Source organism: Amblyomma mixtum, chromosome 7, assembly GCF_055824585.1.
Source record: "Amblyomma mixtum isolate Tamu chromosome 7, ASM5582458v1, whole genome shotgun sequence".
Classification (NCBI taxonomy): domain Eukaryota; kingdom Metazoa; phylum Arthropoda; class Arachnida; order Ixodida; family Ixodidae; genus Amblyomma; species Amblyomma mixtum.
Window position 1 is genome coordinate 97,798,118 of NC_143018.1, and position 14,312 is coordinate 97,812,429.

The window sequence follows — 14,312 nt, forward strand, 5'->3', positions numbered from 1 at the left end:
GGCCCGGCCCGCGGGCCGGGCCTTTCGGAAGTCTATTCACCCGGGCCTGGGCCGGGCTCGGGCCACGGTATATTTGTCTCGGACGGGCCGGCCGGGCTTCGCGATCGCGATTGCTCCTGCGTGGCTCAGCCGCCCTACTGTTGCAAGGTTCGAAACTAATCTGCAGGAGCGCCGCACTTGCCTCAAGCCGTCATCAATGGACGATTTGTTGTTTTTACATAATAACTTGGAGTGATAACTCTCTACATGCGCCGTGTTTGCATATACTCACTAATTTTCATCTAGACCATGAGAGCCGAGCATTTGAAAAACATTGAAATAAACTGATTTTCCTTAAATTACCTCTTTCTGTTTCATCGTCACTTCAATTTCAGTTTTGCAGGTCGGGCCGGGCCCGGGCCGGGCCTTAACTCGGGCCGGGCTCGGGCGGGCTTAGGTTTCTTCAGTGTCGGGCCGGGCCGGGCCTCCGTCAGTACTGTAGGGCTCGGGCCGGGCGCGGGCTGAAATTTGCGGCCCGTGCACAGCTCTAAATCATATTATAGTAAACTAGATATTTCACTATAATCACATGCTGCTGTTGACCGTGATAGTGTCGTTGTCGGAGCAGTGTGACTACCGCCGTCTTTGTACACTGAAAACTATCTCGAGCTGAGGCTTTCGAATGCGCTTGGAAGGTTTCGTGTAGCACCGCGCGCGTCCGTCGAGTCCGAATATCATTCCAGTTCTCGAATGCCATTCGCCTCAGGCGTCATTCGAACGTTCCCGTGTAGCACAGGTATAAGAAACAGCGATGGCGACGAGATGGCAGAGGAAGGCTTTCCGGTGATCAGGCGCAGTCGAAGAGACGGGCGAAAAGACGTGAGCGCGGCGCCGCGGGCGCCGCGGCGCTCCGTTTTCCCAGAGTGCTTTGCGCGGCCGCTTGGTGGCGCGGCGGAATTTGTGGAAAGGTCTATATATGTGGCATGCGATGAAAATCAGACGAGATGCTTATTAGTGAATCGGCCAACTACTTCTGATGCGTGACGTCATCACATCGAACGGTGCCATCAACAAAGATAAAGGCAGAAGCTCGGGCAGGTTGATACAACTTTCTAAGCAAGGAAGGAAAGGAAAACTTTATTTACACTAATGGTTTTTCCTGCGGTTTAGGGGCATCTTCAGAGACGTCCTGGTTCTACCCCCAGGAGCCTTCTCTGTCGACGTCGTCCGCCTCTAATCAGTGGTCGGTTGCCCTCAGTCCAGGGCTCCGCTGGCCACTGCCGCCCGTTGAGCTCGCTGTACCAGACCTTGTTGGTCTTCGCAGCGGTCGCTGGACAGCAGAGTCTCCCACTGCTCCGCACTCGGGTTTTGTATTTTGGGGACCACGTCTATGTTTTGGCAGGCCCATGTGATGTGGTATAGTGTAGGTTTTTCGTCGCACCAGGGACATTTGTTCGTGTATATCGTAGGGTGCATTTTGTTTAGTATATGCAGATTTGGGAAAGAGCCTGTTTGTAATTGTCTCCAAGTGACAGCTTCCTCTCTGCTGAGAGATTTGTGCGGTGGGGGATATCGCATTCTTCTGCCTCTATAGTTTTGTAGTACGGCCCAGTATTCCCTGGGTGCTGGCGCGAGTTCCGCGGTCTCGTCGGAAGCTCGGAAAGTAATGTATCCTCGAGCTATCCTGTCGGCCTCTCGGTTTCCTGCCACCCCCGTGTGCCCCGGTACCCACACAATTTTGTGTCGGATCTTGTCGTTTTGTTCTTCCCGGTTTTTAATTCTGTCACTCCCTGCGAGGACTACACTGCAGAGCCGATGTCTCTAGCTGAACCAAGCGAGTATGGTGTGCCTGTGTGGTGGTTTCGAGAAGATCAGCCAAAGGGGCGACCTGGGCGGTGGAGGAGGGAGTGGTGAGTGTGGCAAGGTGCTCATTTAGCTTGGTAGGCTGGGAGGTAAGAGAGGAGGTGGTTGTCTAACTTTCTAAGCAAAAATATTTCGCGCCTGGCGAATTAAACTTCAGCTGCTAGTCAGCGCCTTGTGTGTCGTTTTCTTCCTTCTTCCTGTGTTTTGTGCTGTTTACCTTCCTTTAAAAAGGTAAAGGTAAAAACGAAAAGTCTTGCGCTCGCATGCACATGCGCCGCCCTTTCTTCTTTGCGTGCGGCTATGAACATAACCGACATTTTTTTTTAATCCCCCGTTACTATTATTATTATTTTCATTCATTTATTTATTAATCAACTCCCTCTGCTAGAGATCTTGCAGAGTCCAGCTTCTGCATGCGTTATGCTTGTCCTGTTTCTTTTTGGTCTTTCTGCTTTCTCTTAAAGATTCTGTTGCCTAGCATTCTGCTATTTCTATTTATTACTTAATTTATCTATCTATTTTTCCCCAGAAAACAAAACGAAACAAACAAACAAAAAAATCTGAAAAAATCTCTATGCACCCCTCTTCTTGGCCGATCCCCCTCTGTGGGTACGCGCCATTCTATGAGGTGAACAAACACAAAAACGTAACCGACCACGCAGTAATTCTGGCGGGCGGCGCACCAGCAGCTCCCGCTGTGAAACAAAGGACGAAGAAAAGCAAGCAACGCCCACCACCAAGTTTGATTTCAGAGCGTGGCCGTTGAGTGGAAAGGAACAAAGCGGCCCGATATTCTTTTCGCAACAACTGGTTGTCATTGAACGATGTGGACGGCGAGGCTCAACCGTATTCCAGAACTCCTCAATGAAACGTCGGTCGCCGTCAAAGGGAAGGTTTACTCGTTCGACTGTTTCGACATCTCCTGCCAGGACAGTGATGATATCTCGGGCTACATCGTCGACGTGTACACCTTAGACCCCGTCTCGTACCGGTGGGATAGAATACAGACTCGGCCACTTCCCGAAGTTGAGCCGATTAACATCGTGGGCCGCAGCGTTGTAGCCTACGGCCACTGCGTCTACATATGGGGCGGACAGCACATCAGCCCACTGGTTACCGGCCTCTACCGCTTCGATAGCGATTTCATGATGTGGAGCCGTCCGGAGGTAAGAGGCGAAGTACCGAGTATTGATGTTAACCACTCGGCGTGCGTGCTTGGTCACCGGATGTACATTTTTGGTGGATTGCACAGAAATTCATCGAATTTTGTACGTTTCCTGAACCTGGAGACCCTAGAGTGGCATCGTATCCCGACCAGTGGAGAGGCCCCCCTCGGCCGCTACTGCCACACGGCGACCGCCATCGGAACCCGCATGCACGTTTGGGGTGTCAACCTATAATTCTCACGACCCGACGACCCTTATGACAATTCCTTATACTATCTGGAAACCACCACTGCGACATGGGTGCGCCCAGAAGTGCAAGGCGTGGCCCCGGAGGGACGCGAGTGTCACTCGGCGTTCGTGTACGATAGAGAGCTGTATATCTTCGGTGGCTACAACGAAATGCTGAACACCTACTTTGGAGACATGCACAAGTATAAGATTGAAAAGTCATGCTGGACTAAAGTGACGCCCAGTGGATCAGGCCCGTCTGCGAGGCACTCATCCGGCTGCTGTGTGCTTGGAGAGAGGGTGTTGGTCTTCGGTGGCTTCGGGCCTCCACTCAGCCTGGAGGAGGAAGACCACCTCGAGGACATCTCTGAGGCGGAAGAGGAGCTGACGGATCTGCACGTGTTGCACTTAGCACCGACGCTGCAGAACTTGTGTATGCTTGCTGTCATCGATGCAGGTCTGGATATGAGCGAATTACCGGAATTGATTATAAACGAGATCAACACCATCAAATCAAGACAATCTTAATCGCCGGGTTTGTGTTGCACGTCAGCGTGATGGAGCGCCTTGGACAGAGCCGCATGTTGCGCTCCGTTGGCCAACTTCAGTGTCTGCAAGCGTCGCGAGGCGCTGTAGGCATACAGGCGGCTGGAGCTTATCCCGTACTACCCTGCGGCGTTTCTTTCAGCGTGTAGTAGTGCGCCCTCTAGGGGTGGAACAACAGTGAGCCTTTGCATGCATCGAGAAGACAGGCTTGTAGTTCTGTTTGGTCGGCGCCCTTTAGCCGTGCTGTGTCAGGACGTTCTGCATGTGAACTCCTAAGCAAGGAAATCAGCCGCGCTGTTAGCGCGTAGTGTTAACAGTGGCAACACGGGACACTGCGCTTGTTGAGTGTGCACTACGTAAGCATGTGTACATATGTGAAATTAGCTCAACGGTGGTGGTGATACGAGCGGGAATGTGATTAATCCTGGCGCCCAAGTCTTGCAGGTTGGCACGATTTCAGAGAAGGCTTTTGTCTTTAAAATTCTGTGCACATCATCATTCCTGTGGTTGCTGCTGCTGCATCTTTCTGGCCGCTTTTCTTCCTAAGTTGCTGTGTTTGTGAATACATTTCTTCTGGATAATATTTCGATGTGCTTTTGCATTTTAACGAGGTGCTTCTTAAGAATACTGTTCTTCAGAAGCTGCGAATGTGATCATGTGATTATTGGTCTTACCTTAGCCCCGGAATCGCCATGACTAAGTCAGCTTTTAACGCTTTAGATGGGAAGAAAAAAAATGGGAAGTGACAAACATGTCGTGCTGTAAGCTACGAAAGGCGAAATAATTTTCCTAGTTTGCAAAGTGTTCTCACAGAAGTAGGCAGCAAGCTTATCGGGATGGCCGAAATTAACTAGATAGTTATCCTAATTTTCATGGACATGGTCGTCAAGGTATAATAGCCTGTTCAGCACCTGCTCGATCAATGTGATATGTATTTATTAAAGGTAAAACACGAGTCAACTGGGACTGCAGCATTGAAAGAGAGGGCTGAGAAGGTTGAAGCAGACCGCACCATTGTGAAAGTTGTGAAGATAAGACTGTAGGTAAAACATGAGGGCACAATTAAGAGCACAGCAATAATAATAAGACGCGATAACGTTATTGGGTGCCTTCAGCCTTTTGGGGTCCCTTGCGTATCACGTAGCGAACATGGTAATTCTCTACGTTACGTTCATAGATCGCGGGGATTCGCCACTGCTGCGACAGGCGCCTCTTTCAAACACAGCAACCGATGGGGCTTTTAAGACCCTGGACAGAGGTGAGAAGCTCGGGCTAGTTTCGGTTTCATCTACTGCAGCGCACCTAGCGACTGAAGGTGACGGATGTTTAACATTGAATGATTTCTGCGCAGACACGTACCGCGTTATAAGACTGCGACTGTAGCGGCATAGTCTGCGGAACCGGGATATGAAGCTGCTGTTTTTCGCGGGCAGTGGTTTGAATCCCGCTCGGGGATGAAGCTTTTTCTGCTCGATACCGCATTCATGACGACGGCACGACGCTACAGTTGGCGTCCCTGCAGACGATATATGGATGGAACTGACGCTGGCGTCTGTATTTTGTGGACAATTGTGTGTATGGAAGTTTCCCAATCCTGTCCAGATTGCTCTCACCGAGCAGCCTCTCGCAACCAATGAATAATTTTACTGCCACCTGCCACGGCGGGCAGGTGTACATGATGTCGCATGACGTTGGCTCTAGCTTTGTTTTTTGTTTTATCTTCGCTGAGAACTGTGTAGCTACCAGTTTTGCTTTCGTTTTTTTCTTTCGCATTTGTTTTGTTTTATATGTTTTAGAGTGTATTATCTCATGTTGTTAGCCACCACTGTATGCCGCCGAGTGTTCAGGCCGGGTGCCCGTGGTGTGTCATGCTGTCAGAAGAGAGCTTTTACGATGTGCACCTTCCGTCATGTACTGCATGGTGGCAGAATAAATATTATTATTATAAGTCACGTGACCTATGTTACATGTGAGACACCTGCTTTATCGCTCAACTCCGAGGCCGAATTTTCTGCTGAAAGGGAATCTCAACGCTAACGCTTTATATAGCCTTGGCGAGTATTACTGGCGTAAAACCTTGAAATTCATGAATGGCCTTATAATAAGGATGATCTTTTTCGGAAGGTCTACTACCTAACATCCCAATCCGTACTTACTAGGCCTTTCTTGGCAGACGTAGAAAACCTTCGTAAGCTAACAAGACTTCGGGATTGGGCTATATGTGTAATTTAATTTTTGCCATATCTGCACTGTTCGTATGGACTATTTGACGGAATAAGACCTCAGTAGGCAGACTGCGCTGCAGAAATGCAGAACGCACCATGCGGAGCGTGTAGTCAATAACATAACATAAATGGACTGGATAATTTTTCTTGCGCGGAAAGCTTTCCCAGTACACCAGAGGTAAGACACTTTCTTAAACGTGTCGTGGTACTATGTGAAGACGGCCGCTACTGAAAGTATTCGTGCTAGAGGTAACTACCTGCCTCAGCCACCCTTGCTGCACACAAAAATTAAGAAGCGGGAGCTGCCTGGCCAGCATCGCCGTCTTCATTTTCCTGTGGTTGCAGCGCAGTGAATCTTTCTTGCCACAACTCAGGTCGTCGCCATTTGCTTTAGTGCGCGCTGTAAATGAACTCTGATTTGTTCCTAAACTTCCCGTCTCATCAAATCTTCAATTAAACGCAAGCATTCGATAAAAAATAAGTTATATGCAGACGCGTGATTCGAAGCTGCTTTCAGGCACGAATCACTTCTGTACTGAAAGCTGCACTGAGCCAGGACAAGCGCATTTCTGGGTGCCTGTCAAAGATCACTACTGCGCGTGCGCCGTTACCATGGCAACCAGCTCACTACTGGGACATAAGTAGGGACATAAGTAGGAAGCCATGAGCTGGCTCCTCATACGCGCACCATGAAGGAAGGAGAGCGGCTGCGCTCGTCACGGCAGCAGTACAGGCTGCGTGAAATTGGGTCTTCCGATACTGAAGTCGTCGCATGGTACAAGGCCGGCGAGAAAACGAGGCGAGAAAGGCTAAGCTGGCGGCCGAGACGCCCGAAGAACGAGAGGAACGTCTCGCGAAGAGACGCCGGCTTGTCACCACCGAAACGCTGCTTTCAGATGGTCCGCGTATAAAGCCGCGGCAGTAGCTTATTCAAATGCATTAAAATCAACCAAATTTACCTTCTTTAATCAGACTCTTCCAGCTATGCTAAGCAAAGACCCGAAACAGTTCTCGAACACAGTGAAAGGCAAACGAAATATTACCATACAACTACTTGCCCTGGAATGGGATATAGTTACTGACCAACTGGGCGCATCGCTTCTCAATACCACTTTTACCAAAGCCGTCTCTAGCCCCACCGACACTTCCGTCCTACCTTCGCTTCAGAATATCACTTTTTACCAGTGGATCCCATCGTCATCTCCTCAGAAGGAATTCGTGGCATTATTAAACACCTTATAATGTCATCCTCTTGTGGTATCCATGACCTCAGTACTAAATTCTTGAAAAATACCGTTAAATATTATTCCATTCTGCTACAGTGTATCTTTTCGCAGTCTTTAAACTATCACAACCTTCCTAATGACTGGCTCAATGGCAAAGTAATCGCAGTGCACAAATCCGGGGAAACCCAAGATCCACGTAATTACCGTCCCATCTCACTTACTTCCGTCTAATGTAGAGTTCAAGAGCACATCATGTTTAGTCATCTTGTTAATTTCCTAGAATCAAACCACTTCTTTACTTCGAAACAGCATGATTTTCGCAAATTCTTCTCGTGTGAAACGCAGTTAATGATTTTCACTAACGACTTGCATTTTTCCTTAGACTCTGGACTCATTACTGATTGCTTATTCTTAGGTTTTTCAAAAGCGTTCGATAAAATCAGTCATTCTCTTTTACTTTTAAAGCAATGCCAACTTAACATTGACCCTAATGTACTCAAATAGATTCGTGCCTTTCTTAATAACCGTACTCAGTTCGTCTTCGCCAATAACCACGACTCATCACCAGCGCCAGTACATTCAGGTGTGCCCCATGGGTCGGTCCTTGGCCCGTTAATATTTCTAATATACATAAATGATTTACGTTTAAAGATTTTATCTAAAATGTGCTTATTCGCTGACGACTGCGTAATTTACAGAGTAATTAATAGCACTGATGATATTTTTCAGCTACAGAGAGACTTAAATAAAACTTATGAATGGTGTCAATCGTGGAAAATGGAATTAAACATATCTAAATGCAAATGCGTGCGCGTAACCCGTAACCACCAAACAAGCCCAGATTATTTTATTAACGATACTCAGCTGAATCCAGTGTCGTCTTACAAGTATCATGGCGTTAATGTTTGTTATAAGCTTTCTTGGAATGCTCATATCAGGTTCATTACTTCAAAGGCTAACCGCATGCTAGGGTACGTCCGTAGAAATTTTTCATTTTCTCCGCCTTCACTGAAAATGTTACTATATACTACTCATTCGTCCGCAACTAGAGCACGTATGTTCGATTTGGGATCCTGACACCATCACATTAACAAAAGAACTAGAGGCCGTACAGAATCTTAGCGTCCGCTTCATCGTTGGAAACTACCATTGCACTGCCAGTGTAACAGAAATGAAATCTAATCTTAAAGTCCCCTTAGTCTCCACTCGCCGTAAGCTTTCGCGCATTTGCCTCTTCCATAAAATTTACTACCATAATCCTTGCCAGAAAGCCAGCTGTGTAAAGGCACCATCTTTCATCTCGCCTCCCATTCACCACAATCAAAAAGTAACTGTTCCACACTGCCTCCCAGTGACCTGCTCTAATTCCTTCCTCCCTAAAACATCTGAGTGGAATAATCTTTCACCCACAGGCACCAGTGTTAGCGACACTGCGGGTATTAAAAGAAAATTACTGTTAGAATCAGACCAATTATGATATGTTATTTACCCATATATAGACTGTATAAAGTTTTCTTTTTGGAATCCTTTTATTTTTTTTACTTCTGTACTTTTGTTCTGAATGTTTTCGTCCTCTGTCTCTACCATCTTTCAATATTGTTCATATACATAACGCTCTTTTTGATCTATGTACTGTTTTTTTCGCTGTCCCACCCCCTCTGTAATGCGAAAGCCCCGAGGGCAAAATAAATGAAACGAAATAAATGAAATGAAACGTCAATGCCGACATCGCGGTACAGAATTTTGCGGGGAACGGAGCCTTTAGCGCTCTCGGGCTAAAACAGCGCAGTCCAGTCGATACAAGGCCGCCAGATGCAGTGTTAACGTTCTCCTTTCTGCTTCTCGATATCTAATTAGATTGTGTCTGGTGGTTCATGAAGAGAGAGAGAGAGAGATGCGAGCGGTGTTTGCAAACGAGGTGTCTACTCCACTTATCAATTCACACAGTAGGGGCTATTTATCAAACTAGCAGATATCGTTATTGTGCAGGAGATCATTGGATTATTATTGCCGCGACTGTGTTTCGAACCCACGGCGGAGCAAACGGGTCAGCTTCACTGGCCACTGCACAAGGGCGAGATGGTATCGCCGCGACCGATCGCGCCTCGTGTCAAACTGCAACACACTCTCGCGCTGTGCATTGCAAATAGTCGCTTCATGAACTTCCACCTGCGGCGTAGCGTTCGTAACACGTTTCCCACTAGCGGTAAATACCCGCCGCGGTGGCTGAGTGATTAGCATGTTCGACTACTCAGCCGGAGTACCCGAGCTCGAACCAGATAGCGGCGGCCACGTTTTGGTGGAGGCGAAACACAAAAGGCGCCCGTGTGCTGTGCGATGTCAGTTCACGTTAAACATCCACAGGTGGTCGAAAATATTCCCGAGCCTTTCACTACGCCACGTCCTTCTTTCTCCTTTCCCTCCCACCTTCCTGCCTCCCCTACCTGTGCGGTTGTTGTGTCCGTCTAAAAGTTAAACAATAGAGAGTTTTAGTACAGCATTAGCGTGGTGCGGACCTAAGGGAAATTACGTTAACGTGCCGCAAGCAACTTACCCCCAAAGACAGCATTACTATAGCGTCCTGAAAACGTTAAAGGCGATGTCCTTTACATAGAGGCGACAGGACCTCCTAAGTGGTCGCCACTACCGCTAACGTGCCAAATTATAATATTTCAGCCTTTTAAGGCAATTATTACAGCAGCGGTTATTTTCGCAAGGAAAATGACCTAGAAATTGTAATAAAGAGAAATAAAAAACAAAAACTAGCGCCATCTAGTCAAGGACATGCTAACTACAAACCGTTCGAGCACGAATATTTTTCATCACATGGCGTCTGATGTTCAAAAAACGTTTGTAAATTTAATATAAACTGTTGTATTACGTAATTTAAGTACATAAAACACCGCGACAAAGCTCAGAATCTATTTTTGTTTCGTTCGGGACGTCTGTGTTACGTTTCGGGCAGTTGCAGGCGGTAGCAGTGCAGCTTAAGGTTCCATAAGGCTATTGTACCCCAGAATCGTGAGCGTATCTAAATTTCTAGGCTGAATTGCAGCTTAAACTTTATCGTCGAACCAAGGTAAGTCATAGCGAAAAGCAAAAAAAAACGCCAGTAGTTGCAGGTAAACATGCCGACCGGAATCGCAAGGACTGCTAACCGGCTAAAGCGGGCGCCTCTCGCTTGGAAGAACGCCGACATGTTTTTTCGCTAAGGGCGCAAAAGACGCAAATGCCGCAACGCTAACTTCTGAAAGTTGCGTGCGTACGCAAACGCTATTTTCCCGTTAGCGTTCTGCGCATGCGCACTCTGGAACCGCTATTCCGCTATGCATGATATTGCACGCTATACACGAAAAGCGCTTTTAATCTTGGTGAGAGCAACAGTACATGTTCTTTTTCGAACATTCATTCGTGTGAGTGTCATAAAATGAAAAAACGTTCCAAAATCTAGCAGAAATAGTCACCCTTGACGCACTACGTCCGCTCACGCCGCGAATGCCGGTCGCCATATCGCTGCTTCACATAAAAGCCGCATGACACCGCCACCATCGCTGGAATAACCGGGCATTGTTTCTCACAGAAGAAGGTGCCTTGGCAGGATGTGGACGGTGCGGCTAAACGGCGTTCCAGAGCATGTCACCCACAGGGCTGTACACATCAACGGCAAGATCTACTCGTTCGACAGTCGCCACACGGCATGGAACTTGGTCCACGTGTTCATCTTCGACCCCGCCTCGCACCGGTGGGAGGTGGTGCAGACGGAACTTCCCGACGCCGGGGAGATTAACATTTTCTTCCAGACAGTTGTAGCGTACGGCCACTGCGCGTATCTGTGGGGCGGCCCGCGCAGCTGGCCAGCCCCGAGTGTCCTTTACCGCTTCGACCCAAATACGATGACATGCAGCCGTCTGGCAGTGTCCGGTCAGGTGCCCTTATCGACGTACGGCAGCACAGCTTGTGTTGTGGGTCACCGCAAGTATATCTTCAGTGACTGGGGTCCTTCTCCAGATATGTGGGTCCTTGACTTGGATACCATAGAGTCGCATCGTGTCCCCACCAGCGGAAAGGCTCCGGTTCTACATGACTGCCAGTCTGCGTCTGCCATCGGGACCCGCATGTATGTGTTCGGCGGCAGCCCAGCAGACGGTTCCCTCATCGTATACTATTTTGAAACGACCAACTCTTCCTGGGTGCGCCCAGAGGTACAAGGCGTTCCCCCTGTGTATCGGCGAGGACATTCAGCCTTCGTGTTCAACGAACAGCTGTACATTTTCGGAGGGTACAGCGGTGTGCTGAAGACCTTCTGGGCAGATATGCACAAGTACGACCCCGTGACGTCGTGCTGGACCGTAGTGAAGCCATGGGGCTCAGGCCCATCTCCCAGGCTCTGGCATGGCTGCTCAGTGATGGGTGAAAGAGTGTTTATCTTCGGTGGCTTTGGACCGGCACCCAACCAGGATGAGAGGCAGGTTGCTGACGAGCGAAGGGCGCTGACGGATCTCCACGTGTTGCACTTGGCACCGACACTGAAGAACCTGAGCTTGCTTGCAGTGATTGATGCGCGGCTGGATCTACGCCCCTTGCCACCTTTCATTAGAGAAATGGTCTACGCTATCACTTCTCACCCATCGTAGTCGGTGGTAGATGCTGCATCTCAAGCAAATTGAGTGCCTTCGGCGAAGCCATCTTGCTGGTACGGTGATGATGCAACTTCGTCGCAGCTGCTTGACACAAAAATAAGCACTTCTTTTATACGCAAAGAACGCCTTCCTTCAGTGCTCTATTTTCGCGCAAGGAAGAAAGTCGCTAGTGTTTTGTTTATATTCATGTCCCTCTGGGCCGCCACGTCTTCGTAAATAATAAAACGAATAAATTTTCTGAACGAAGAGTTATTCACTGAAATCGATTCACCTCCCGCCCGGTGGTTTCTTCAAGCAAGTCGCATTAACGCCACTTCGGCTTGAAGCTCGTGATAAATTCTAGGTTATCGCGTAGCCACTGCTGGTGATCCTTTTGAAAGGAGATCTTAGATAGAGATACGTGGCGGTAGGCATCAATTCCAGCTCTTTTCTGGAAACAACTTGCCTCTTTTGCGACGACTTTAGAAAGCCAAACAGTTATCACTTATTTCCGTATGTCTGCTTTAAATGTTCACTGATTTTATAGCCTGCTAGTTATGGTTCTCTTCTTCCTATATGCATTCTAATTTCAATCTGGCAGCATCCGATCGGTATCTATGTCTTCAACCTGAGCTGATAGAATGCGTAAAAGCTTGTGTAACTGATCGTATTTGGTGCTGATCATATTGATGGCTGTCGACAGCATTCTGGACTGTATCTGAAGCTTCCTTACAGCTTATTTATACTGATCCGATAGCGCTCCAGTGCACTGCGCATGCCAGATACATTCTCGACTAGCCATACCACGATGGTTGGTGCGAAATGTTGGGAAAATGTGTCTTTGACACCAGCTTGAATAGACAAAGAAACTTTGTGTCATGGGGCTATTTAGCCACAGATGACCTAGCGCCAAAAAAATTATCACAATCAACAGTAAAGGCGAATTTGCGAGAATAAATCGTGATAGCCTACGTGGATGGCCGAATTAGAAACGACGATCAACCGGAATAAAGGAGGCGATGCAGGACTAAAACACTATATTACATGTGAAAATGGAAGCAAGCATGATGGGAATGTAACAACATAAAGCGGGTGTATGGGCGAAAGGAAAAAACATCATAAAACAAACATGGCCAGAAACGCTTTGGAAAAATTCTTGTGATCATACAAAAGAAAAAAAATACAATCAGCAACTGTAGCCCTTCCGTTCCGCTGCCAAGCAGAAAGAGACCGTCAAGAAAGGAGCGGTGTAGCTTATGCCCTACATTTGTCGCCTTTCACGTAACATCAAAAAAGTGGCAAGCCTTCAAGCGGTCAAGATTGTTTTCTCTCCGCTGTGTAAATTTCGTAGTATGCGCCCGTTTGTGATTAATGTAAAGTAGAATAGACCCCAGTGTACCAAGAAGCACGATAAGAAGTTCGCAAGTGTGTTTCAAGAGTTGCGCAGAAAGTTCCCCTCACTTCCGACAGGTGGTACATTGGACTGACTGGTACATTTTTGAATGAAGGGGCATGTGAACACAGGCTGCAAATAGGAAATAATCCAAGAGGCCACTTAGCACACCTTTGTAAGTGACTAAAACGTAAGGGTCAGGGTAAGAAAAGGTTGGTTGTAAATATGCATTTGGAAACATGACCTTTTGTTCAGAACTAAACACAATACAAAAGAGGGTGGAAGCGTTTCACGATATTAATACTAGTGACAAGTATGTCAGTACGCCTCTATTTCGCTTTTGCCGAAAAAATTATTTTTCCTTGCAATCCGATTGCAGACCTTTTCGCTACTTTTTACGGGTTTTTTTTGTCGCCGTGCCTGTCTGTAACTATTTCAGGCTAGGTTTTTACTCCTTTACCCTGTTTCCTCTTCTCGCCCATCCACGTGTTTTTTGTTATTACCCACCATGTTGCTTGTTTCCATTTCCATATCTCATATATCGTGTTTTATTGATGAAAGTGCGGTATGCTGGAGTGGTGTGGACACCTAGGCCACTCAGGCACCTTGGCGTCTCTTTGAATGCCCGTAATAAGAGGGCACATTACTTGAAAAGACTGGGTGCAAACTCTTCAGCCCTATTCTCAGACACGTGTCCCTTACGGTATCTCAATTTCTGGCACGGCGACCGCGCCTGAGAACTGTCTCTCGCCCTAAAATTCCTTATGTACTCCAAAATATTAATTGCGCAGTACTTTTTATCCAGGTTTTCAAAAATTCTCGCTAATTTTATGTGAGATTGATATTTGAACCTTTGTCATCTGATTACCAGTTCTGGTCTTTAAACGCTGGCGGCCTTGGTTTATTCTCCTGTATGTGGGATAGGCAATTTCACGTTATGTGATTTTCCTGACATTACACGTGCAATAGTGCATGCATTATTGCAAGTCGAGGTAGTTTATGTTTTACCTGTAATGTGGAAACTCGCACAGTTATTGTGGTTGGGCACAGTCCTTGTCCCAGCAGTG

At 47.5% G+C, this 14,312-nt stretch overlaps 1 protein-coding gene across 1 annotated transcript; it reads left to right on the forward strand.

Annotated features, from left to right (window-relative positions):
* The first annotated feature begins 2,666 nt into the window (after positions 1–2,666).
* LOC149336934 (uncharacterized) lies at positions 2,667–3,705 on the forward strand. Its single transcript, XM_089554282.1, has 2 exons — positions 2,667–3,008; positions 3,694–3,705. Exons 1-2 carry the CDS (start codon positions 2,667–2,669, stop codon positions 3,703–3,705), a joined length of 354 nt encoding a protein of 117 aa, XP_089410408.1.
* Positions 3,706–14,312: the final 10,607 nt, after the last annotated feature.

Coding starts and splice junctions, on each gene's coding strand:
- LOC149336934 (XM_089554282.1), top strand. CDS start 2,667: ATGTGGACGGCGAGGCTCAACCGTATTCCAGAACTCCTCAATGAAACG.